The sequence below is a fragment of the Cydia splendana genome, chromosome 13, assembly GCF_910591565.1.
Source record: "Cydia splendana chromosome 13, ilCydSple1.2, whole genome shotgun sequence".
Classification (NCBI taxonomy): domain Eukaryota; kingdom Metazoa; phylum Arthropoda; class Insecta; order Lepidoptera; family Tortricidae; genus Cydia; species Cydia splendana.
The window spans coordinates 15,327,932-15,355,408 of NC_085972.1; the positions used below are offsets into that span (position 1 = coordinate 15,327,932).

Below are 27,477 nucleotides of genomic sequence, written 5' to 3' on the forward strand. Positions count from 1 at the left end.
GTTATTTTTTGTATAGGAAGTTTCCTAATAGTTCTCTGCTGAGTGATGTTCAGTCCGCCAGTAGGTACGCTTAAGGCTCATTTAGACGGCGCGCGAACTCGACTGCTATTTTAGTTACATTGCGGACTGTTGGTTACGTCCAATTCAATCGACCGATCAAAAACCGCAATGTAATGAAACTCGCATGCGAGTTCTCGCATCGTCTAAATGAGCCCTTAGCATGAGAGCGCCACGAGCCACGACAGTATCTCGCGCGCGAGATAGACTAATCTTCAATTTCTAACTGTATTAATTAGAAAGGGTCAGGTGGTCTCTCGCGCGCGATAGACTGCCGCGGCGCTTTCGTGCTAAGCCTGCTGTTGTGATTGGTGAATAAAGCTGGCTCTTAGTCATTCATGAGAAAATCAGTAGGTGAGCGTGATTCATACACCTATGGCATTATCGTCACTTCTATCGCTATCCAATTATAGTTTGGCGATAATCTACTTACAGGGGCGAACTGTTGTTTAAGTATTCTAAGTAGTTACGCGGATTTGTTTTGCTACATAAATGTTTTGGGGCTAATACATCGTATTTCCGGTAGTTAAGGATAACTATTAAATATTACCCTTAGCCCCACTTGCACCATCCCACTAACCTGGGGTTAACCGGTTAAACTGTTAACCCAGTGTCAAATTATACTGGTAACCATGGTAATGGGTTAGTGAATGGTGCAAGTGGCCCTTACGGGCTTACCGATCCCCTATTATGTGTGAGTATGAGTATGAGTGACTTTTATCAATCTAATAGTAGATTGTATAACAAGGGCATAAAGTGACCTATTTTTACCCGAGGCAATTTTTTGGTCTGAGCGAAGCGAAGACCAAAATAGTAGACGAGGGTAAAAATGGACATTTATCCCCTTGTTGTACACTCTGCTTTTCACTTCGATTGCGAGGAAAATATACAAAAAATCAAATATTTTAGGTTATTTTAACGTATTTATTCAAGACTAAAGAAAATTGTTCTTGGGCCGGTCGGAGGCGCGGGGCACGCCGATCGGGAGAGCGCCGGTCGGGGGCGCGCCGGCAGGGCTGGCAGTTTGTATGGCAGAATTTGGACTTTATTGCTAAGTCAATAAGGGTCGTAATAGATGATTTTACTTTATGCTCTAGAGCATAAAATGCGATTTTATGTCGTCTACGCACGACATAAAGGTGCACTTTTTGAGCATGAGAAGTGAAAAAATCATTTTAAACAAATAAAATCTTATGAACACAAAACAAAAACACCATAAGTAAAATTTATTACACGAACAATGTGGATAGTATTGGCACGTATTGGTCTAACAAGAGATCTTTAAATACAAAAGATAAGACCGGTCTACGAGTAAAAACATTTTACCTTATCACAGATGGTGGCGATCCGTCTCCCGCTCCAAGACAACAGGATCGTGGCATGGAAGTTCTGTCACGTGACACACAAACTGCTCAGGGAGGGGCATCCGGCATGCCTTGACGACTCGCAGAGGCACATCGGCATGATACAGAACCTGGGGAAACTATGGGTGAGTCCAACGCATTCGTGATGTTTCTGCTGGGCTATTTTATTCAATAAGAGACACTCCACATCCCACACTAGCGTCTTTTGAGCGTTGGCGTCTAGTCAGCGCTATGGAAAATGACTTCGCTGCGTAGTTGCGCCTACGTTGCGTCGAGCAGCAGCCATCGAGTTGACTAGACGCCGACGCTAGTGTGGGGTCTCTCTAAGACGAAGGCCTCCGGTTGCCTTGGCTGATTTTGAACAATCGTCTTAACTTAACCCTTTGAACGCCATGCCTATCGTGCGCAACGTGTCATCGTGAACCTTGATGCCGGCATGCACGAAGATAGGTGCTGTCCCCGCGGGCGGTACTTGACGTCTTTGTAAAGTTGTAATTATAATATAACTCATAATATTACAATTATGTAGTGAGCAGTTGTCCATATTTTATAAGTATATGCCAGGGCTATCACCTCGGCCGCTTTCTCCAAAAGTTGGCTAAATAGCTAACAATCTATCAATTTAGAATTTACATGGGTAATTCTTGCAGGTCCACTTACGCGAAGGCTACGGCCGCCTCGTGCACCTTTACTGCTCGCTGCTGGTCTGCAAGCTGAAGTTCCACGCGCGCAACCCTCGGTTCCCCGGCAACATGCAGCTCACGGCCGACGAGCTGGACGCCATCGCAGAGAACGACGTCAACAACTAGTGAGTAACAACATCCTACACCAGGCTGTAACACCTGAAGCGGTGTAGCCTGCTGGTGCAAATGCAAACTGAAGTTCCACGCTCGCAGCGCAACCCTGGGTTCCCCGGCAACATGCAGCTCACGGCCGACGAGCTGGACGCCATCGCCGAGAACGACGTCAACAACTAGTGACTAATTTTATCCATCATGCATTAGCTCTGGAGCCAAAATTTTGGTCTACTTACTTATTGTTAGTCCCTTGCCTGCCTTGGCGGTACCGAATTGGTGCAGTAAACAATCACCAAGTCAGGAAAGAGCTATAACAGTCTACGGATCATCCGCCTGTCTATGGATACATACACATTACACCTGATATATCAATTCAGATTTTCAATTTATATATTTGTGTTGTTACAGCTTCCAGTTATGTGTCGAGTTGTTCGACTATATGGACGATATTTTGAATCTACAAGCAGCAGGTTGGTATTTCTCAAACTATTTTTTTATAGGTAAATAATATAAGATTTAAAGTTGCACATGATTTTCGAAAATCAACTATCGCCATCACCAACTACTGATAATTCAATGTAAACCTTATTGCAGTTAAGAGTATGTATTATGTACCTATAGCTATCTTTGTTATAAGCCATCTTAGTCAGTAGAAAAGGCGCTAAATTAAATAAATGTAAGGGAGATCGGACCTACATTTTTCAAACTGCAAACCTGGCTTTGCAGAGAACAGTAATACGATTTCTGGTTCAATGTTGGTGTCCTCTTCCAGTATTCGACAGTCTCGGCAACGCTCGTGCGAACTCCATGACGGCGAGCGGGCAGTGCCGGCTGGCCGCGCTCATCCCGTGCGCCCAGGACTCCTCGCAGATCTACGACTGCAACGTGCGCCTGCTGTTCCGGCTGCATGCGTCGCTGCCGGCCGACACACTGGCCGGACACCGGGAGAGGTATGACACCAGCCGGGCTAGCACATGATTGGCGCGCTAGCTAGTATCTCGCGGCGAGATAGACTTACCCGCCCCTCTTTAATTAACATATAGATAAACTACCCGACTACGTACTAGAGAATCATGTGTTAGGCCTACACCGCGCAGCGCTTAGCTTATTGTTAGTTATGCCGGGGCCACACGAGCGGGTAACACCGTTGATTATCGCGATGATCAACGGCGTTTCCCGGCGCTTCCCGTTAGTGTGGCCCCGGCATGACTGTTTTAGACCGTGCTTGTCTTCTTAATTGCGCACAAATACCCCACATCCGCCCCAATGAGGTCCTAATACTGATGTCGTCGTTTTCTTACCGCTAAGTCCCTTTCCTGACGTAGTGGTATAACAATCAGAAAGTCATCTACATTACGTATCGTTGACAGTGACTAGCCGTCGCTTGTAAGTAGCCCCTAATATTGAGATTTAAATGAGTCACATATCGCGGGCCCAATATTACCAGCTGAAATTTGAACATTGTCATAATGACATTAAGTCGAACTTCAACTATCTTGAAAATGTAACATAGAACCCTGTAATATTGGGCCAGCGATATGCCTTAATAGCTTAATACATATACGGATAAATTCGAAACGTTATGTTGAGTTAATGTTAAGACATTAATTCGATAAGCTAATGACATAGGGGTAGGAACCCCTAGATTAGGGAATCTAGACCTCTAGTTTTTTGATGTTCTTTTCCGAACTTGATTCATAGGACACTAGGGATTACTTTTGGGTATCTTTCTTGGAAAAATAACCTCTCTTTCTAGCAATAATTACAATATTATTTTGTTGGTAGATTCCGGCAGCAGTTCAAAAAGCTGAGCTCATTCTACAAGCACGCGAGCAGCCTGCAGTATTACCGCAATCTGCTGACGCTACCCTTGCTGCCTTCTAACCCACCTAATTTCCTTATTCAGGTAAATCTTATTAAATATATTAAGAACGGGTCACTCACGTATTTTAATATGTCTGTGTCTCACGGAAGTCAGGTAAATCTTACACAACGTCACTAAAGTGACACTACGACATAATGAACGAATCTTAAACCATTATCAGTCAATTTAATCTATCGTCAGTCAATCAAAATAATGAAACGAAAAACTCACATATTGAAGTCGCAGTTATTGCGGCATGATCGAATGCACACAATGCATTTATTATTAGGTAATTATAATGAAATCTTAACACATTCACTGCCAACGTTTTCGTAGCGCTACGCTCGTAGCCGATCCCAGCGTTTTTCCGTTTTGTAGAGAAAAACGTCTACGAACAGAGAACGCGCCGAGCGGGTTCCCGCCACTCAATGTGTCAAAGCCTTTGGAGTTTTTTTAAATGCCATCTTACAGAATTTATTTTTTGTTTTTACTTTAAAAAATTGATGTTGTTCTGTAAATCTATCTCATCTATTGTATGTGTTCTGTTACAGAGCGATTTCGGAACGTACGTGACACCGGTGGTCTCAATTCCGGAGCCGCCTCCTGACGAAGTGGACGCCGTGGGCTCGCTTATCGACACCTCCGACACCTTCAGTTTGGTAAATATCTTCATTTATAATGGCTGCCGCCGTGACATGCACTCCCCTTTATGCTAAGTTCGTACTCGTTAGCCCTGGCTACTCAGCTACATACGTAGTGCATATCCTTTACCATCGTTTTCTCGGAAATGTTCGTGTTTGTCATGCTACTTCAGTCAACCTCAGTACTTTTTACACATACAAAATACTTTATTTCATAAAATGCACAAAAATTATGATCTAAGGGATGATGCCTCCCGGTAAACAAATTGTTGCCTGTGTTTGGAGACACCAATTTTTGTACTAAGACCGACTGAAATAGCATGGCACTTTCCCGCCCGTAAAAGCCCGCTTACTCCGTCTATATCACGCACTCAACTGCGTCGTCGCGTGAGAGCTACAGGAATATTGTGAGAACGTTGCACAAACGCTGGCGTTTTGTGTGGCCTGTGCTGGACGAGACGGAAGCAGGAACCAGTCGCTAACGGTGCGCAGTCTGTGTGACATCGCTGACTTGTTATCGTACCGTACATGTATTTCAGTGCACATTCGCGTGAAGCCTGGTTCCTCAGCCACCCATTTCTTTTATACATATTTGCTGAGGGTAGTGACGAAAAAGAAAAAACGCAGATTATACACAATTATGATTTATCGAAGCCGACTGTGATTAATCCTAATGTTTTTTTTCTCAGGCTACGACTCCGGACAATAGTGATGTGATCGACACCCGGACCACTCCCTCACCGCAGCCCGACCCTGTGGTGGAGAGAGACAGGCTGATCGATCATCTACAGAACGAGCTTAAGAGGATGCGGTAACACATTGTTAATGCTAATCTTCTTCTCTATTCCTTCTTCTGCAAAAAAGAATATTCATTAACAGAAAAGAATAGACTTCATAGAACAGCGAACAATGATGATAATTTTATGGTCTTCATTTGCAGTTCTACTGTAGGTACAAAATAAAGTTTACTTTCCAAAAAAAAATTACTATTACGCATATTTCTATGGGTGTGCCAATAATTTATATTGTAGACTTCCCTAGATTTTTCTAGAATCCCATCACTAAATCAGATGATAATAGGAAGTAGAAACAGCTGAAAAGTATACCCTCTAAATAAAAGATGTTTCTAAATGGGTACAGTCATCCTCGACAAGTTCACACACATAGCTAAAGTCCTGATGAATTCTGAATCTAATTTGAAAAGTTGTGTCAAACATTTATTAATTATTGTGTTCATTCCACAGATTAGAGGTTTCACAAATGGTCCAAGACCGGAATACAATGATGGCATCCATGCGTGAGCACTGTTCGAAACTAGAGTCGCAAATACACACTACAAAGGTAATTTGCTTTAACCCATTTATTAAAATACATTTATTGAAAGACGAAGTTGTTGACCAAATCCTTCTTTTTGCAGACTGAATTGGAAGAAGAAAGGCAAAGGGCTGAAGTTTTAGCAGCAGAAACCCCAGAAATCAAACGTAAGCGTAAAGTATTTATCTTATGAAATCACAGCTTATCAAAACTTACTTTCAATCGTAATTTCATATCTTAGGTATTATTATCCAAAGTTCTAAAGGAGATCGCCTGTTGGTAGTTTTACAGAATCATAAATCATAATATCATTATCTGGTAGAAAATACACATCGTTTAATATTTTATTTTATAGAAAAACTAACACAGACTGAAGAGAAAGCGAAAATACAAGACGAGAAATTCCAGAAGTTAAAAGGAGCGTACACACAGCTACGAGAAGAACATATCACACTTATCAGACAGGTAAAACCCTCACTTACTTCCTAAATATCATTTACATAAAGTAGTTACCGTGATAAACCGTTACCGTAACCCGTAACCGTTGTGACCGTTATTCAGGAAATAAAGTTGATAGTTATTCAGGAATAAAAAAAACTATATCCTGTTTCGAACCCGGTGGTCTGACTAGGGTTGCCAACTTTTTTTTGGTGGAATATAGTATTTTCCAGAATAAGGCATCAAAAATATAGTACACTTCAAAAAAATATAGTACTTTTAGATAAAATACTAAACATGAGTGTAATATACGTTTAAACGGAAATATAGTATTTTAGCGTACTATAAACTATATAGTATTTTTCCAAAAGTATATAGTACAGAGACACAAAATATAGTATAATACCATATAATATAGTACGGTTGGCAACCCTAGGTCTGACTGACTGACTGAATATGTCAAAATTAAATTGTGAAAATAAATCTACACTAGTTTACTATTCTTCAATGTACGTTTGCTGTCCGCTTGTGTGTAGCTAACATACAGTGTACTGTACAAAATAGTCGCAGCCAAACCAAATATATCGCAAATAGTAAAAAAGGTGTATATTTTTGGTCACTTTGGCTGTCACTATATACCGTTGCTGATTGTACAGCAAGCGTACGATGATGAATCGTCAATGCACTACGCTACATCGACAGTAGGTCTAATATACGCATGTTTATAGAAAGCAGAAGTAGACAAGACAGCGGCCAGCTTAAGGGCAGCAGCGGCGCAGCACGAGAGCGCCAAGACCGCCTTGCAGCAGCAACTCAACGACAGAATGAAGTACGTACCTAATAAACCACCAAACATTTGTGCATAAAGTATTTGTAAAATGGGCTCAATCAAGCTGGAAATTAAGGAGCAGCTCGGGCATGAAGGTGTTACATTGTACGAAGAATAACAAATTCTTAATTACTTTTTCAGAGATGTAGAATTACTACAACAAAGTGCATCATCGAGTGAGGAAATCGAAGCTTACAAATCGCAAATAGCTAACCTCCGAACCGAACTAGAGCAGGCCAGAGAAAAGGAAGCAGAACTAGAAACCCTTAAAGCCTCCATGGAAGCATTAGACATAGAGCATAAAACGACAACCACAGTTCAGCAGGAAAAATTAACAGCGCTAGAACACGAATTAAAAGAAGTCATGGAAAATTTAGAAAATGTAAAAAAAGAAAGTGAAGAGAAAGAGATAGCGTTAGCAAAAGTAAAGGAAGAGTTGGTAGGGCTTAGGGAGAAGAGTGGGGATGAGTATAAAAAAGTGGTGGAAGAACGAGAAGCTGCGTTGAAGCAGGTTGCGGAGCTGACTCAGCAGCATCAACAGGAGAAACAGGTCAGTGAACTTATCTGGTTAGGCATACGCGTTGGTTTATGTAGAATTAATTGTAAATAGAAGTTGTAAAACTCATTGCAGACTAAGTGCATGGTTAGAAAGGTTTCATTTTTAACAAAGTAACATCATTCATTTTCTGTATATAACTGCATGAATGCTTTGAACGTCTAACATGAATGACACTAGTTTCATTGACTTAACTAGATTTTGTATCCATTTGTTTGATTTGTGTTTATTTAGTTTTAACTTTAATAGGAGCAGGACGATTTAGTTAGCAATTTGAAAACAGACCTGGAACACGCCCAGCAAAAAATACTAGATACAGAATCAAATTATAAAAGTTACATCCTAAAGTTAAATGATGAATTAGATGCGAACAATAAGGAACATGAAAATGTTATTAAAAAACGTGATGAAGAATTAAGAGAAACGCTCGAGAAATTAGTCAAACTAGATCAAGATAAAACCGACGCTGTGGAAGAACTGAAACAACAACTTGAAAGCGTAATTACGGAGAAAGATTCGAAAATAAATGAGATACAGAAAGAGCTTGAGGAAAAACAAAGTAGCATAGGAGAACAAAATAGTGAATGCAATGCAATGAAAGATACTATTTCTGAGCTGGGAACTAAGATAGAGCACACAACTAAGGAGCTAGAAGAAGTACAATCAAAATTAGATAATGTTATTTTAGACTTAGAAAATGAAAGAACAGAATATGAATCCAAATTGAAAGAAAAACAAACACAGATAGAGACATTGAATGATGAATACAAACAACTAGTACAGAGCACGGAAGAAATTATAACAGGTTTAAAATCTCAGATAGCCGAAAAAGATAAACAAGTAATATTACTTGACATTGAAGTGAATAATCTTAAAGATAACGTTTCCAAGCTTGAAGAAGAATTAAATGAGACCCAAGCTGAATTAGAGATTGGTAAAAATGAGTTACTACATATAAGAGAGGAACATGACGCTTTTGTAGAACGGAACGAAAGTAACTTAACTTTAAAGAATGAGGAGTTGAGGAGTCTTCACGATGAAATTAACAAACTTAAGAAAGAATATGAAAAATTAACGACAGAAAAACAAAAACAAAGAGATAATTTCGAGTTAGAGAAACAGGTTTGTTCTTTTCTATACTTCTTGTGTCGTCCTGTACAGTCGCCATCAGATATATCGGGGCGGCCAAGGTGCTCAAAAATATGTGAACACGCACTCTAGCGCCTTGACAATAGAGGCGTGTTCAGATATTTGTGAGCGCCTAAGCTGCTCTGATATATCTGAAGGCGACTGTACAATAGGGATCACGAATACAAGATTCTTAACTAGAATTAGTTGGTTTTGATAGTTTCTCTGGCACTCTGTGTTTTTTTTACTAGGTATATAGTTTGGATTTCAAAATTCAAACATCTACCTAGTCTTGTAAAATAACGTGAATTTATTATGTCTCTTTATTATTAGGAATTCCTAAATAAAAACGAAGAATTAGATCAGAAGCACTCTAAACTACGTAATGAATACGGAACGATGCAAAACGAAAAGGATGCAATAATTGGTAAGCTTAATGATGAAATAGTCAATCTGAAACTGCAATGTAGCCACATACAAGACAGTAAGGATGGCGAATTAAAATGTTTACACGAAAAACTTCAAGAACACGAAACTGATTTCGCATCACAGATTTCTGAGAAAGATAACACAATTCTAGAAGCGAACAGAAACGTTGAAGAATTGAAGGCTCAGTTAGAGGAATTGCAGACGCTTAGAGCAAAAGAGAACGAAGATGCGGATCTTTTGTTGTCTGAGAAAGAAGGCAATGCTAAGGTTAGGATAACTGTGACGTCTGGGCTGGTTGTTTTATTGTGTTCGTCACGGGAATCACGTGTTTAGGTGGAAGGATCCATATTTCACAGTTAAATGACACTTCACTGGTTATCCTTTGTTTATCTTGAGAATTAACTTCCTCTTCTAGTGTCATACTTATATTTCCTAGCATTCGTTTTCTCTAATAAATGTAGGTATTTATCTTTGTTGGATTCAGTTATTCATAAGCACTTTGGTGTTTGGTTTCACTTGCTTTATCTAAACTGGTGTTGGATTACTTTTACTGTTGTCTCAGCTGATTCTTTTCAGTATTAAGATGTTTTTTTTTGTTTCTACACGGTTTATTGTTTACAATATTTATTTTCCTGGTACAGCTATATCTCAAGCAAATATAATATTCTGGTTCTGATTATTATTTTGTATTTCTAATTATTGTTTAATAATTTATATTATATTTAGCTCACGATTCACGCTTCCTTTTCAATTAGTATTGTTCGTCTCAGGCACCACGGCATTGGTTTCCAATATTTCACCTCGCACATTTCCAAATGTGTAACTTAGCATCTTGTAGAGTCTGATAGTATATCTAACGCATGTTTTCTCTCCTCTGGCACCTCCAACTTCAACTTCTTCAACCGCTTTGCATGGACTTCAATGGCATGGCCTACACGTGTATCGCTACGGTATAGTTGCTGGAAGTGAGGCTCGGCCACACGGAGCGGGAGAGACTGAGCGCGGAGTGTGAGTTGCAGGATCTGCTGCAACACAACACGGTGTTGGAGGCTGATCTGACCGCGGCGAGGATACGGCTGCAGGAGGCGCAGGCGGAGATTGAGAAACGTGAGTTGATATTGTGTTATTTGAAATTAGTGATTGAATCTTGCGGGCATAGTGTATTTTAAAGTACATTAAATTAATAATCTACATTGCATGTATAAGTAGACATAAATCATTTTTGCGATCAAGGAAATATCAACGTTTGAATGTTTCTCACGGAACACTAGTAACACTACAGAGGTAAATAAATATAATCATAGCGAATCTATTTATTTATTTATTTTTAAATTATGATTATAACAAATTTGATAACGATATGGTAGTGCTGGGAACCGAGTATTTCAACCTTGAAATACAAAAGAATTAATACATACAAATACATAGCCTTAAACACAAATAAAAAAATACGTTGGATTTAACGCAAGGTCCTACTTCGTTATTGCGTGTGTTCTAAGCGAATAGATTGCACTTGCAAAAACTAAAATTACACGCATCGCTTCTGCTTTTAAGACGATTACTCTCTTTAAGTATACAATTTCATTACATTTATCGAATGTTCCAGAACGGTTAAAGCTAGTGACGACAGCAAGCGCCGCGGCGTTGGAGGTTACCAGTGGAGCGCTCGAACGAGTGACTGCACAGGATTCCAATCGCGCCGCCGCTGTACTCGCCGCTGAGGCTCTGAAGGAACTGGCCAGCACCACAGAGGTAACTATATAATGTAGACAATGTCGCCTATCATCCTAAAACCTTAGTAGACAAGACTATAAAAATTGAAATACTATGTCATAAATTAATTTTGATTAATTCAGGGTTTTTTGTGTCATTTCCACCATCCAACTTAGGTTTATTGAGAATTCATAGTGTTAGTAGGTTAGTTTGGATAACTTATTTTTTACTTGCAGATCAAAGGTCACGAGGAAACTCTGGCGCGCTCGGCTATCTTCGCTGCGCATAATGCAGCGCAGCTTTCAGCATACGTAACAGAAGTGTCCAATCTCTCTACCGACATAGAGCTTACAGACAGTACGTGTGACTTCACTTATTTATTTAATGCTTCTACACTGTGCTATGTCCCCAAAGTAGCATGCCATATCGTAATAGAGACTGTGCATTATCGTTTTACGCGTTTCCCGTTGTTCATTCGTGCTCAGGACCGAGACGGTTGATCTTTGTCGAATAATTTCGCAAATAAATTGACGATTCTTTTCAGAACTAAACACCGAATGCCGCCTAATGCTATCAGCGACGGCGGACTGCCTCACGCATCTCTCCCGCGGCGAGTTGGAAGCGCCGTACGGTGATGCACGTAGCCGCATCAGCACTGTCGCCGCTGCTGCCGCCGCCGCCGACCGTACTAATACTGGAGCTCGTAGCGTAGACGATGAGCTGGCCGACATGGACAAGGCCATCGAACTGGCTGCGGGACAGATCGAGGTAAGTCACTGAACAAACTCGGTCATATCATATGCTTAAGGGCTCATTTAGACGATGCATACACTCGCACTCGCATGAGAGTTTTATTACATTGCGGTTTTTGATCGGTCGGTTGAATTGGACGTAACCAAAAGTCCGCAATGTAACTAAAATCGCATTCGACTTCGCGCTCCGTCTAAATCTGCCCTAAGCCTTGGCCTCAAGTTCAGTTGCATCGGGTTGGAAATATGAACCCGAAGTTCTGTATGTGTTTAAAGTATATATGATTGAAAACCCTACAGCAAGAGATAACATGAAGGCGTTGGTGAACGTTATTTCTATACTCATTGACTTCGAATAACATTGATCTAAAGTGTCATTCAATGGAACTTGCTAACTATGTAAACAAACGTCACTAGTAAATTAATAATTCAGAGACAATTTCTATATGGCGGTTTGTTTACATAGTTAGCAAGTTCCATAGAATGACACTTTAGGTTGCATGATGCGTTTTCATCAGAATGATTTTCTTTGTTGCAAATAACGATAAGCTAACATTTGTATCGTATAATTAATCCGTTTCACAGGAGATGTTAGCGGCTAGTCGCGCCGGCGACTCGGGCGTCAAGCTCGAAGTGAACGGCAAAATCCTCGACGCGTGCACAACGCTCATGGCCGCCGTCAAAGCTCTAGTCCAGGACGCCAGGAAACTGCAGGCCGAGCTCGGAGACCCTGGGACCAGGCTGAAGATGTACCGGCGTAATCCTCAGTGGTCAGAGGGGCTCATATCGGCCGCTAAGGCGGTTGTGTTCGCTGCTAAACTGTTGGTGTAAGTATATACAGCTGTTACAGCTGTTAAAGCTTTAACAGCGATAACTAATAAGTTGTCGCTGTTAAAGCTTTAGTTAAGGATGTGAGGAACGTGCCAGGCCGTGCAGGCCAGGCTGCAATCCGGCGTATCCTCAGTGGGCGGAGGATCTCATATCGGCCACCAACTATTCGAGTAAGTTGTGCATACAGACCACACAGTTCATCAATGTAGCGTTGCTTGTAATGTCATCCTGTTAAAGATCATCCCGCTTATTTATAAAACTTAGCAAGCCTTTGTTAAATATTAATTTCTTCTAACAAAAACACAAACGTCACCATTTAGCTAACGATTATGAATAACGGGTTTCGATTATAATCTCGAGAAACTGTAAGGTGAGCTAAGAGACCCTGGCACTTCAAGATGTATTTATCAGACACTGTTTCTGGTTTGGATGTTAATTCAACATATATATTTAAAAGTGTGACATATTTTTTAAATAAATTTAAAATAACCTGTTTGTCCACAGAACGTCAGCGGACGAGGCGGTGAACGCCTCGGGTCGCGTAGAAGGCGTATCCGCGGCGGCGCACGAGGTGGCGGCCAGCACGGCGCAGCTCGTGGCGGCGTCGCGCGCGCGCGCCGCGCCGGGCTCGTCTGCGCTACAACGCCTCACGCAGGCCTCCCGGGCCGTGGCGGCCGCCACCGGGGCGGTGGTCGCGGCGGCGAGGGACACGTCTAGGAGACTCAACGATCAAGGTATCTACGCTAAAAACCTGGAGAACTTCAAATTTGCACCTTCTCAGTCAAAGAGGAATTTTAATTTAATTTTCACCACACCAGCTCGGGAAGGCTTACTTTGCCCTTCAAAAACTGATAAGAAAGTTGCATTTTATCCACATGTGAGGCAAAGGAATATTATGCAATTATTGTTCTTGGATGAATCACTTGTAACTACCTAATTAGTATTCGATGTGAAACAGTGATTGTTGATAAATTAAAAACCTCGTCTATGTAATATGTAGATTGGAGTATTTAACATAAGTTTTGTTTTACAGAGGCCCTTGACACGTCAGCGTTAACGCTCACCGCAACGCGGATCCTCGAGATGGAGAGCAAAGTCCGCTCGCTGGAGCTGGAAAGCGCTCTAGAGGCAGAGCGGGCGAAGCTGTCCGCGCTCCGTACGAGGCACTACCAGCTCGCGCAGATGCAGGAGGCAAGTATATAAAACTTTCGCTTTCGATTCGGGCCACGAGATGGCAGGCCCTCCACACGCGCGGTCTCTATACGCGATAGTAATTCGTTTATTTCGATTTAGCGCAGCATGAGAAAATAGGTTTATGTTGGTAAGCGAAATCTATACTCTGTGTCTTTAGGTATTTAAATAACATTTATTGGTTAACCAACCAAATACAAAACCGCTTGGATCAGTCACTGAACGGCCTGACTTTAACCTACATTATTTGATCGTGTAATGTTTTTATCTACCCTCGACTGGCTTAAGGAGCCATTTGAGGGTAGATTTTGTTTACTTTTATTTAAATACCTAAAGATACAGACTATAGAAGCATAGTGTTGTAGATCACTTGTGCTAGCCTAGCCATTCTAGAAGGCTATGTCTTCATAGGTATACCAACTTTTAGGAATGTAATTGGGTAAGTAATAGAACGTATACAATCCTATAATATATTGCTCAGAATATATAAATTCAATTAGTATAATTTTGAATGGCATAACGTGCAATAAGTATAACGTGCGATACGTATAACAATGAATTCTATAATTTTATAATGTATAATGAACTTTACATATAATATCGTTTATGATAAGTATAAAAAGGTATAACGTTGAAATAATATAATATACAAAACAAATACCACGCAATAAACCTAACCTTTAATTTTTCTGGGGGGTAACAGTTCTAACCTAACCTAATACTTTTCTGGTAGCAGTTTCTTTCTCTGAGGGGTCACAGCTCTAACCTAACCTAACCTACTTTTCTGGTAGCAGTTTTTTCTGTGGGGGTCACAGTTCTAACCTAACCTAACCTATTTTTATGGTAGTAGTTTCTTTTTCTGTGGGGTAACAGTTCTAACCTAACCTACTTTTATGGTAGCAGTTTCTTTCTCTGAGGGGTCACAGTTCTAACCTAACCTAGAACCAACTTTTCTGGTAGCAGTTTCTTTCTCTGAGGGGTCACAGTTCTAACCTAACCTAACCTACTTTTCTGGTAGCAGTTTCTTTCTCTGAGGGGTCACAGTTCTAACGTAACCAAACCTACTTTTCTGGTAGCAGTTTCTTTTTCTGGGGAGTCACAGTTCTAACCTAACCTAACCTACTTTTCAGGTAGCAGTTTCTTTTTCTGGGGAGTCACAGTTCTAACCTAACCTAACCTACTTTTCTGGTAGCGGTTTCTTTTTCTGGGGAGTCACAGTTCTAACCTAACCTAACCTACTTTTCTGGTAGCAGTTACTTTTTCTGGGGAGTCACAGTTCTAACCTAACCTAACCTACTTTTCTGGTAGCAGTTTTTTTTCTGGGGAGTCACAGTCCTAACCTAACCTACTTTTCTGGTAGCAGTTTTTTTTCTGGGGAGTCACAGTCCTAACCTAACCTACTTTTCTGACAGTAATTAGTTTCGATGACATATGAAATACTGAGCTATCCAAATAATTTTACTGATGTTTTGTTCAGATACTTATATGAGATGTTATTCATTATTTTAATTTATATGCATTAATTTTATATTAAATGTAAGTAGTTTATTTGTATGTTATACCAAACAGCGGTATGTATATTGTATGTTATATTATTTTTATGTTATACTAATTGAAAATATAGATTTAGTGCATTATACATAAGATTAGTATACGTTTTGAACGTTTGTAAATTGAAATTATATCAAAAGTTCGTATTCATTATGATACGCACTCGTATATGTATTATTGGCGCTACAGGTAGATTGGGCAGGACAACTCACAATTCCTAACCCTTTGAACGCCACGTCTATTGTGAGCGGCGCGTCATCGTGAAACCTGTCGGAATGCACGAAGGTTTGTTTCCCATACAGTTTTAAGTCATAATGTATTGTTTGTCATATTATCATTAGTCATAAAACAAATCATTAACTTTTCAGGAGTTTCGTAAGGTTAGGTTAGGTTTGTTTTATGGCAATCCTGAAAAGTTACACGTTTCTGAACCAAACAAATGATGACTAACGAAAATGCGGACAAACAATACATAATGACTTAAAACTTTTTGGGAAACAATAGAGACCCAGGTTGATATTGAGCTATAGCCGCGCGCGTCGGTTGACGTTTTTCGCTCTCAGAGGGTTACCGGTTCATGGTATTCAACAGGTTAACCGACTTTATTATATGTTCCACAGAACGGCGGTATTACAAATGGAAAAGAGTGAAGAACATTACGACGAAATGCAACCCTCCGCCACCATCGACGTATTGCACGCATTTACCAATGACAACGTATTTTTCAGTATTTTCACTGCACTGTCGTCTATTTAATCGTTGCATTTTTCTTCAAAGGCATTTTATTTTTGCTATACAACGAAGCTTTTTCGTATATTTGTGAGTTTTGTGACAGATGAGAGAATCATGTCTTCCCTGAGGAGGCTCAATAGTTACTATGAAATATCATATGAATTGTGCTCTAGCCAGGTACAGTCATAAACATCATAACTTCTTAAGGCCCATCAGTGAGTGTAACCCTTTTGCTGCCAGGCTACCACTTTTTTTATCATCTTTTATATACAGACATTGGTATTAAAACGACTACGCTCATTCCCTGAATAAGTGAATATACTTTATTAAAGTATTAAATGAACTAAATAAAAAATAAATTTATTTCATAATTAAAATAACACATAAACTAAATTGTTTTGGATATGGAAGTTTTAACGCATTTATTGGCTAAGTATGTGTACAACTGTAGCGCCCGCCTGGTGGATGTTAGCGACAGTAATTGAAAAATATCACATTTTTGCCATGGTGTGATCTGTCGGTTGTTTTTCTTTTGTGTTTGCACCACACATTCCGCAGTTGTACAAACAGGGACTCTCCTAACTGTACATCGGTGGACCTTATTACAAAAGGCATAAGGTCCACCGATGTACAGTTAACAGTGTGGACGATGTACATAGCCAATATTGCAATTATGAGCCTTAAAGGTCTTATTATTAAAATGTCAATTTATTTACACGCATTAGAGATAACTAAATTTAATCAGTGTATTGGTGAGGCTAGTGTAAAATTTAGCTGAATTGGAGTTGTTTCTAAATGAAATAAACATCTCAATTTTAGTGGTACATATATCCAAATAACTGCCTGTGCGAATTCTGCGCAACAAAAGCATTACCCATATCTTTTCTTTTTATAAGACTGTGAGAGAGACGACATTACGATGCATATTGATGTGATGCTAGCCCGCCAGTACACTTAATAACTATTTCTAATAAAAGGTATGTGAACACATAATGTGTAGATTGTACTAGTGTATAGATAATCCATGTCGCTAGAAACCCGTTAGGCTAACACGCCTTTAAACTGTTCACAGCGTAATCGACCTACCGCCCATTAACTTAGGTGTCATTTTCGTATGTCACTTATATAGAGTAATTAAAGCTCTGCTCGCGAGCACTCTTTGGCTTGAAGCCTTTGATAAAAATGATTGATCGTTTACGGATGGTTCGAATTGTCTAGAACTCTAGAGTTAACAAAACAATCCATTCAAATATCAACCTTATTGTCTATGGAAAAAGATTAAATTGCAAAAACTAATTGTAAATTATGTTCTTGTCATTTTTTATATCTATTGTATAGAGGTATAGTATGAGACCTATTTACGTTTAGGTTAGGATCCACTGTTGTCGCTTATGAATACATTAACCCCGTAGGTTAGTTTTAAGTATTAAACGTAAATCCACTCTCAATTAATGAAATGGAAATGACAGTAAAACAATAAGATCACTAATCGGTAGCTGTAACTCGTAACTTTTATAAGTCCTTTTGGATGTCTAAATCGGATTAAATCTAGTTCCTTTGTATTAAATAGCTTATATTTTGATGTTTAATAATAAACTATACACAATATTTTACTGTTTTTCTTCTACTATGTTCGGTATATTTTAATTATCCATTTGTTTGTAAGACATGCTAAGGTGGTAAGTGCGGTACAGAAGGCTGTAAAAATAGGTACCTAAGCTACTAAATGCTAAAATACTTAGTTGTTTTGATCCCGACTCTATTTCGCTAACAATAGGGTCGACTTCGAGGTATTTTGAATGAATTCATAGCCTAGATACCTACTTTTGCATATAATGCTGGTTGTATGTAATGAAAGGCGGCGTTAGGTGTGGGCGCGTGGATGACTCGACCCTCCGCCTACGTACTCGCGGTCGGCGGGTCATCGACCTAACATAATAAACCCTGCAACCAGAAGGCCTCGCAATAGTTATTTATGATACAAGTGCGGAAAAGAGGAAATTCGAAACGAGTGGCGATAAATTAAAACACGACCGAAGGGAGTGTTTTAAATCGACACGAGTTGCGAATTACCTATCCGCACGTGTATCGTACGTTTTACAGTACATATGGCCCTTTAAACTTTTGACATCGCACGAAAAGTGTTATTTTACGCACTAGTGCGGGAAAATAGGACCATATGTACTGTAAAATGTATTTTCACCTCAGCAGTTCGAACAAGGGTACTTTGCTTCTTAAAAACAGTGAGCAAAATGCGATTTTGCTCACTGAGTCATTTTGTCTCACTCAGTGAGCAAAATCGCATTTTGCTCACTGCGTGAGACACACTCAGTGAGCAAAATGCTATTTTGCTCACTGAGTGAGACAAAATGACATTGAAGTGACCTTTATAGTCAAATGTCATTTCAACATGCGGGGTCTAATACAAGTTCGATATAAGTACTTGGGTTCTATTATCTCTGTCCCTCTAGGTATGTTCTCACTGCTTAGGGTGAAAAATTTTGTGTACTACACGAGATCAAAGTTATTTACATCTCGTGCGCTTTTGAATCCCTTACTACGCTCAAGATTCTAAATTAGATTCACTCGCTACGCTCGTGAATCTATTATAGAATCTTTCGCTTGGACGGGACTCAAAATAAGCACTCGAAGAAATATCAAACTTTGATCTCTTGTTGTACAAATAACTATTCAACCACATCACTGACTCCCTGAACATTGAGCTAAACTTCGATAAGATAAAAAAATCAATCAGTGATAATTAAGTTACAGCATAAATGCATCACTGTCGATTAGTTCAGTACTCGTGTACAGTGTAAGACAGAACTCAAGATTTAAATATGCCTCCAACAGTTGGGTTTTTTTTGGGCTACATCTAGGAGTTACATGTCTTCTCTAAAACTACATAAAGGCAGTTTACGACTTATAGACATGGCTATTGGAACGGAACGCAACAGAAATTTACTAATTTAATTATTTTTACGAAATTTTACGGCCACATTACGCCACTAATGTAATGTCCTTGTAAAACAATAAGGGAAAATAATTTCAAGTAAAACCAGTTAAAATGCTTACACATAGATATTATATTCGCTGTCATATCTATAATTATTAATTACAATACTAAGTACGGTTAGCTAACTCAAGCATGGCATACAAAAGTAGAGGGGAATTACAAATAAAATACTGCAAAAAGAGCGGGTTATTGCAACAAAAACGTTGATTACCGTATTCTCAACGTACTTATATTAGAATCAGATACTTATAGCAACCCACCCGTAGGTAAAAACTTTAAATAGGTTATAAACACATTAATAATATTCATTTATTGTTCGTAATTTTCATTTACACAATCTTGAAATATTTGAATAAGTACTGTAAAATGCTTTTTGGAATGGAGGAGGTATAAAACGGGTATTACATTTATTATCGTTTTTAAATTCATTGATCGTTTCGTTAAGAGTACAAGAACCAACACCTATAAAATTAAACACATTTGCAAATACATCTTAATGTAGTGATAACATTAGATCTTTGAATGATATCCTATCACAAGTAATGGCACAATTGATTTGTGCTATACTACATCACAAGAGTAAAGAAACAAACAGACAACTAGAGAACAAATACAATTATTTTATTATATATTTTGATTTGTGTTTTTAAGTAGTCACACTACTATAATATTATAAATATAAATTATAAACTGAAATATACTTTGTAAAGAAAAACCTTTGGCCGTCCCTATTTGATGCTGACTGTACTCATTACAATGTCATGTCTGGTAACATTTCTTTCTCTTGTGGCTACTAGACATGTGTCGTTCACGAGTGAGTGATTAAATGAACTACCTATATGTTTTGATTCAACTCGCTCACTCTTCAACTCACTGATGATTTAACTCGTTCAGTCGCTCATCTACATTAGTGTTCCTCGCGCTCTCTTTCTCACTCATGATTCGAACGAGCCGGCCGAGCGTAACGAGCGAGGTGCGAGTGAGACGATGCGAATAGGTTTCGGAGCGGTTCGGAAGAATTCGGAGGGTGTCGGGAAAACATGGCGGGATCGTATCGCGTGCGCTTGATTCGCCATCTTGGTCGCACTTATGGCTGTGTGTATCTGATTGATTGACATTTCCCTCTACTCACTCTTGAACAATATAGTCTACTCTACAGATCCACTGAGCGAAATGAGTGATATACATCACCACGAGCGAAAGATATGAATCAATCTTTTCAACTCAGTGAAATTTTGCGCATCTCTAGTGGCTACAGTCTACATTTAAATAAATTAACAATGCAACATAAGACACTGACTTCAGGTTATATAATATATAGCTCCATTTAGGCCAAATAATTCATCTTAATTAAATTACTAATTAAAAACTTTATATTTTTGTGCAAGTTAGACCACAACACAAAGTTGCCAACTCACTAACCATCAATAATATATTTTTTGTTATATTTTTATAACTGCATAATAAAGGAATAAGTCTCAAAGACAGGAATGTTGTAGATAAACAATGAAATTAAAACTTATGCAGAGTGGAAACTTAAAACGTGTCAAAAAGTCATCAGCTTATTGTTTCTTGCTAAAGCACTAAAATGGTCTTAGTAGAAACAGAACTAGTCACTACTATTTTGTGACACGTCCAAAATTTACCACCTGCATAAAATAATTTTACATAAGTATTATTAATATGTAAAATACATGTTAATTTAATATTGATAGTGGTCCAACTACACATCTAATAGTACATGCAAGAAGCCGTTACCCACTCTGACTACAATGATATCAAAATCTTAAGATGATGGTAAAACCTTCAAAAATTTAGCACCACAATATTGGCTTCTCACTTTTTCAGTACTGAATTTGTTGTGTACAATATACTATAGCAATAAAACCTTAAATTCATTATTTTGTTCGAACAAAATGTGAGTTTAGTTGTGTTATGTGATCATGTCTCAGCTAAGATTATTAGGCCAGTCTCCTGTCACCTTAGATAATATTATTATGATAATATTATTAACATTTACAGTGTTCAATATTCAACCTTAATTTCTAATTAAGAAATTTCATATTGTATAAACAGCTATTGCAAATTATGTTCATCTCTATCTCAAATAACTTCAATTTTACAGTATAGTGTAAATGTTTCTGTTTTATTCAGTATTCAAAATATTGAAAGCAATTTTTTTTACGAGATTCACGAGGGCTGCCGAGTATGAACAAAAAATAATATTATCTAAACAAGACAGAACAGAAGTTCTTCTACAAAAAATAAATATTTAAAACATGGTGGACTGATATGGCAAGGGAGATAATTGCAAAAAGAAAGTGTAAATATTGGGCAAATCTGTTCTTAGGCGGTTACAGCGGCGGTAGTTCATCCCACTTGAGGTGCTTCTCTGGAGTCAGGTGCACTATGCGCACATGAACAGCTTGATACTTTTCGAACTTGGGTGGGATGGGGCACAGGCGGTAAATGACTTCATCGCCAGGCAGGGGAACATACTCACCTTCAATGCTGGAATGAATAAACATAACATTCACTAGTCATTCTATGGAACTTGCCTATGTAAACAAACCACCATATTGAAATTGTCTTTGAATGATGAATTTACTTGTGACTTTTGTTTACATGGTTAGCAAGTTGCATAGAATGACACTTTAACAGATTACGGACCAATTGCCTAATTACTCTCAATCAATGATTCATTTAGGATTCACTTCTGGTTCCGCTACAATTTTTATATGTCTTCACTGACACCTCCGCTCAAAGGGAGGCTGATGTGGCATTTCCCCTGTGTCTGCCAATGTTACGCCACACAATTGTAACAGATGGCATTAGTATTACCACATCCTATAATAAGAGTTGAACCATCTACATATGAAGCACCCATACATTTCCTACATTGCACTTACGGAGTTCCAACTATCAGTGCTGTAAATACTCTAACCAACTCTCATTGGACTTTGGTCCGCAGGCATAACACCTGCCTGGAGAGAGTACTCTATTGGCCCTCTCTACATACTACAATTGATTGTTCCAATATTCTTCAATTGCTTGTTGAAGTAAAAACAATAATACAATGTAATTGATTATTAACAAACACTTGTTGCCAAGAATAGCTGTCAGGATTTACATAAAAATTATAAATCAAAATGAGAGATCGAAATTTTATAAATCAGTTGTTTTGGCTGGATACTTTTATTCAGAGATTAGACTACTAATATGCTGACATTGCTATGATTGAGTGTACTGAATTAGAAAACACAATCATTCACAATAAAATAATTATCACGCAATATACATTAAGGAATGTTATAAACGAAACGCCAGACGCTATTGAGGACACCTACTGACCTCATATGGAGGTGCTAATTAGTTCTTCTACATTCTATAAGATACTATTTTGACTCACACAATTGCCAAATTTAAAGTAATTTAAATGTAGCCTCAAATTAATTTTTGAATATAAGTGATTTACTTACTCAGAGATGTGTACAAATATATCTTCGCCACTCCTTTCAGGGGTCACAAATCCATGACCTTTCGCGCGACAAAATGACTTAATTTTACCGCTTTCTAATGGGTTTCCTAGAGCTCGCTCAGATCTGAAATAAACAGTAAATTTTATGCATTCGTCACGGTTCTTGATCCTATTATGTTTGCATCGTAAACCACAAGACTTACGTAGAGGCGGTCCGGTTTCGGCGAGTAATAATAGGACTAGGAAGTTGCAGGTGTGAATTAGTTTTGTTAGGAGAGTCATCGCTGTTGAAACCGTAGTCGTTAGACATGGTTTCGGAAAACTAATACTGCAATAGTAATCGAATCGAAGAAAGGATATAAATCAAATAGCGTCCATATACGATGTAGGCTGCGAGCACTGCGAGCGAAGGCCGGATACAGATAAAAAAATCAAAGAGACAATTAAATGTCAAACAACTCACTACAGTCCGAATTGTAGTTACAGAATCCGATTGTAAAGAATTCAAATTATCAATGCAAAATAATTATTTATTATATAATATAACAAAATAACTGTTTTAAATATTATTTAACTTTCTCTAAAGCATTTAAGAGGAATGTAATTAATTTTATGTCTATAGCCCCCTCCACACTCGTGCGCGAATCGCTGCGCGAAGCCGCGAACGCGAGTGTGGCGTCGATTTTCGTAGACAGCGAAATCGACTCCACACTCGCGTTCGCGGGCTTCGCGGCTTCGCCCGCGATTCACGCGCATAGTTTGGAGGGGGCTTAACAGCAAGGCCTGTTCACTTCCTAAGAAAGTTATGTCCCCAAATAATTGCGCATGTATGCGCCTGAAGCTTCTATGTGTGCTTTGGCCTCCTAGAAAAAGTTGCCAGGAATCAAAATAAAAACATTTTTCTACAGCAACATTGCTCCCAACTAAGATTTAAATTTTCACGTTTTTTTTTACATTATTAATCATAAAACGGGACTTAAAACACTTAAAACTTAACTACACGTGATTAAGTTTTATAATGAATATTTGCTTCCAACTGTCTTTATCAATGTTCATAAAATATATGGAGGGTAGGTACGTTCTACCCACCATAATAAAAAATATATTTGTCAATGACTTGTAGTGATTATATTCTCTTTGAATCACTCTGTCCAACTGCTGTGGTTAAAGTTCATAACGAAAATTTTATTTATTAAATCTTTAAATAATAAATACAACGTAGCGGTACTACCACTTAAGACTCTGTAAGTCTGTACCTACATGGATTACAGCAATGCACATACAAAATGTGCTAAATGCGGAGCAACGGCTGTTGAAGATACATATTTGAGTGAAATTCATAGCTTTAGTGGGTTCAGAAGGAACCGCGTCATAACGCATCTGGAAAGCGTATTAATTAACCGTGAAGAAATGTATGAATACAAGTTGGAAATCTGTGTAAAGTGTAGTGTATCTGTGTGTGTAAAGTGTAATAGGTAGGCATGCCTAAAGTTATTTGTATTATACTGAAAACTTTGTGAATGCGCTTTATTAATGTCTATTTTTTTATTAAGTTGTCAGGGTTTAATTTTCAGTGTATATTTCTATATGTAAAACATTTTTTTAATAAATAAAGTAACATAAATATGCCTTTTATTTAAATCAATTGATAATACCACAAACAAGGGGTAATATTTGCATCTTTCATATATTTCGTGATATGAAGATAACAAAAATGTTTATCAACAGAATTACTACCTACCAATACCCGCCAGGCTAAACCGGTTGTCAACTTTAGTTCCATTGGTACACAACGACGGCGCCACTAGTATAAACGTATAAACGGTTGGGGACATATTTTTGTATGGAGTTACCGTTCTTCTCCTAGTGAGTATTATATTCTTTGGGCTTAACAGACCAATAAAAGGCACTAAATGTCAAAGCTGTAAGAGACGGGCGTACCGGACCGCGACCTTGGTCCGGTGCGAGGGCTGTTCGATCGTGTAGACTGTAGAGATGTCCACCTTACCTCAGGAAGCAGCTATAAGTGAGAGTGAGAGCGAAAAAGAGATTTGCGCATTTGAATGCCATAATACGAACACGAAAGTATATTAAGCGAGAGTGCAGGCGTAGTGAGCAAATACCAGCACAAAGCACGACATAAAAGCACCCTGAAACTATTTTATGTATGGACATTATAAAAGGATTATATAAATAGGTTTAGTTTGGCAAGCCATTTCCGTCAGTAGAAGAAGGCGTCAAATTTAAACAAATGTAAGCGGTAGAGACCAGATTAATATATTCTGTTCCGGATTTGCACTACTATAACTTGGTCAAGCAGATCTTGTCAGTAAAAAAAGGCGGCAAATTTGAAAAATGTAGGCGCGAAGGGATATCGTCTCATAGAAAATTTGAATTTCGCGCCTTTTTCTACTGACAAGATTTTCTTGACCATCTATATCAACACGGCTCGGGTGGCTGAACCAAACAAATCCTGGATTTGCTTTTAATGCCAAAGTATTTTTTTTAACTAGCAAGAATCTGAATCACACACCGGACCAAAGAGAATATATATAACCACTCACCGGACCGCGACCTTGGTGCGGTCGAAATATCACTTTCTCGCTGTAACTTAAGGGAGAAAGCGATATCTCTTTCTCCCTCTTACTTATGGGTGCGTCCCACAATGACCTTGGTGCGGTGCGATAGTGTGTTAGCTACTTTAACCCACGTACGGCGCCTACCTTATATTAAGTAGCTAACACACTATCGCACCGCACCAAGGTCATTGTGGGACGCACCCATAAGTAAGAGGGAGAAAGAGATATCGCTGTCTCCCTCTTACTTATGGGTGCGTCCCACAATGACTTTGGTGCGGTGCGATAGTGTGTTAGCTACTTTATATGTGCGCCGCACCGTACCAAGGTCGCGGTACAGTGCGGTAGACTGTTGCGGCTTTAACCTTTTGATCATATTATGTAACCGGTTTACCAAAGTTTAGGTGACCGGTATAGTAACAGTAGTTTGTGCCGGTAACCTTGTATCTAAAACTAAGTTAAGTCTCTGTGTTAATTGTTATTTGTGGCTTCAACGTATTCCACTGAAATTGAAAGTTCATGTACTGTACTTATTTTGAAACCATTTATTGACATATTACTACTATATTTTATTTTCAATGAATGCGTGTAGGGGTGTGATATAGGACATGTCAACGGGGTATAAAAATACAAATTATTGTAGTAGGTATTCAGCCAAGTTTATTATGGTCTGTTTTTTTAAATATTTGTTATAGATGCTTATATCCATACATATTTACATTTTGTGATCTAATTAATCTTATCACCTATTTATTACTTTTTTAACTTTTAATGATAATACTACTCATTTTAAAGAAATTAGGAACATCCATATTAAACCACAGAAGAAATAATAGTACTACCGTACAGAAAGGGCACTTCCTACAAAACCGAAGTTTGACAGCGATTCAGGGTCGAATCATGCTATCCCTTTCTAATATATAGCACTATCCCTTTCGGCTATTTAGGGTTGTCAAAATTCAAGTGATTATCTTATCTGTGGTCAGTGGTCAGGTAGTCAGTGGGTAAGTTAAGTGGTGCCAACCTTAAAATTGCTCGGAGCCATGGTATAATAATATACTCCGCCTGGTACTCCATTCCGAGATTCGCGTATGACCTAACTGACACGCGCCTACGTCATCATGCTGTTTACAGGTTCTCAAACTTTGAAATGTGGGAGAATTTTAACCAACGGTGAAAATTATTTTAACGGCATTAATTTTAAGTTATTCATGTAGAAACATAGTAAAATAAAACAAATCTAATGTATTAAATTAAACTTTATTTATCTATACAAGACAAACGTTTAAAAAACTAATTCACAGTTACACATTAATTACCAAGCTTACGACGTGAAAAGTTTGGAAAACACTGCGACTGCTGACACTGAGCGAGAAGGAAATAACAATTAACACGCGTTCGACAAGGATGACGGTCAGGGCATGAAGTTATCTAGATCCGAATTGTTAAATGTCCTCAGCGCTATCCTGTGTTGCCAGTAGTATAAACAGAATTACCCGAAAGTCTGAAATTTCTTTCGTGAATCGGAAGATATTGCTAACGAGTAATTAAAAATGACGTGTTATTGTAAAATTTAAGCTAAAATACATATAAATGAAAATTATAAAATTATAAAGAAATATTTTAACTTATTAACCATAGGTATAATGTACCCATGTAACATGTTATGTTGAAATAAAGTGGCAATGTTATTGTGACGTAATCGCGTGTCACTCTGGGAATGGAAGACCATGTTTTATTAGACCATGCTCGGAGCAATGCTTCGACCGAAGTCAGGAGTGTCTCCCCACTGATTAAACAAAGAAATTATTTAATTTCTATGTAGTTAGGTACATCTTATTTCATCATTCAACATGGGTATAAATGGTATGGTTAATTATTATTAAGTACAACATTATTTGTGACGTCCCACGGTCAAAGGTACCTTATGGCGGGTATGGAGTTATGCATACCCCAGTAATCTACAATAAATAAGCTATCGATAACACAAAAGATCAACCTTCTACGTTGCGTAGTTACAGAGATATGATTTTTTGAAAATAATGTTGTGAAATGAGCAACTTTACGATAGAGAAGTTTTAAGTTTAGCCGCCTAAAAAACTATGTTCCTGAAGTAAGTTACATAGTTGACTACAAATAATAATGCCTTATATATCTGAGATTAAAAAAATATTGCGACTTGTTCTGTAATGCAAATAGAAACTTTTGATATCGACTGATTTA

General features: G+C 38.4%; 2 protein-coding genes across 4 annotated transcripts in view; one reads left to right on the plus strand and one right to left on the minus strand.

The window, feature by feature from the left end:
* Positions 1-17,792, plus strand: part of LOC134796162 (huntingtin-interacting protein 1) — a 57,265-nt gene extending 39,473 nt beyond the window's left edge. Inside the window, exons 4-25 of one of the 3 annotated variants that reach the window (XM_063768136.1) lie at positions 1,394-1,546; positions 2,072-2,229; positions 2,627-2,688; positions 2,991-3,168; positions 4,004-4,124; positions 4,634-4,741; positions 5,413-5,534; positions 5,968-6,064; positions 6,141-6,204; positions 6,393-6,502; positions 7,204-7,304; positions 7,446-7,854; positions 8,110-8,982; positions 9,322-9,684; positions 10,374-10,524; positions 11,024-11,169; positions 11,367-11,487; positions 11,675-11,898; positions 12,465-12,706; positions 13,215-13,444; positions 13,744-13,901; positions 16,073-17,792. In XM_063768136.1, coding sequence (XP_063624206.1) covers positions 1,394-1,546; positions 2,072-2,229; positions 2,627-2,688; positions 2,991-3,168; positions 4,004-4,124; positions 4,634-4,741; positions 5,413-5,534; positions 5,968-6,064; positions 6,141-6,204; positions 6,393-6,502; positions 7,204-7,304; positions 7,446-7,854; positions 8,110-8,982; positions 9,322-9,684; positions 10,374-10,524; positions 11,024-11,169; positions 11,367-11,487; positions 11,675-11,898; positions 12,465-12,706; positions 13,215-13,444; positions 13,744-13,901; positions 16,073-16,102 — 4,221 coding nt within the window. In that variant the 3' untranslated portion in view covers positions 16,103-17,792. The remainder of the gene's footprint in view (positions 1-1,393; positions 1,547-2,071; positions 2,230-2,626; positions 2,689-2,990; positions 3,169-4,003; positions 4,125-4,633; positions 4,742-5,412; positions 5,535-5,967; positions 6,065-6,140; positions 6,205-6,392; positions 6,503-7,203; positions 7,305-7,445; positions 7,855-8,109; positions 8,983-9,321; positions 9,685-10,373; positions 10,525-11,023; positions 11,170-11,366; positions 11,488-11,674; positions 11,899-12,464; positions 12,707-13,214; positions 13,445-13,743; positions 13,902-16,072) is intronic. The other 2 variants (XM_063768137.1, XM_063768138.1) reach the window with 2 other exon arrangements.
* Positions 17,793-19,252: 1,460 nt separating this feature from the next.
* Positions 19,253-23,095, minus strand: LOC134796163 (cold shock domain-containing protein CG9705). Its single transcript, XM_063768139.1, has 3 exons — positions 22,882-23,095; positions 22,680-22,802; positions 19,253-21,711 (listed from the first exon to the last, which is right to left on the minus strand). Exons 1-3 carry the CDS (start codon positions 22,986-22,988, stop codon positions 21,555-21,557), a joined length of 387 nt encoding a protein of 128 aa, XP_063624209.1. The 5' UTR covers positions 22,989-23,095; the 3' UTR covers positions 19,253-21,554.
* Positions 23,096-27,477: the final 4,382 nt, after the last annotated feature.

Excerpts from the sequence above, each read along its gene's own strand:
- LOC134796163 (XM_063768139.1), bottom strand. The coding sequence starts at position 22,988 with ATGTCTAACGACTACGGTTTCAACAGCGATGACTCTCCTAACAAAACT. Across the intron at positions 22,803-22,881 it reads CGAAACCGGACCGCCTCTAC|ATCTGAGCGAGCTCTAGGAA; the intron begins GTAAGTCTTGTG and ends TGTTTATTTCAG. Across the intron at positions 21,712-22,679 it reads ATATTTGTACACATCTCTGA|CATTGAAGGTGAGTATGTTC; the intron begins GTAAGTAAATCA and ends TATTCATTCCAG.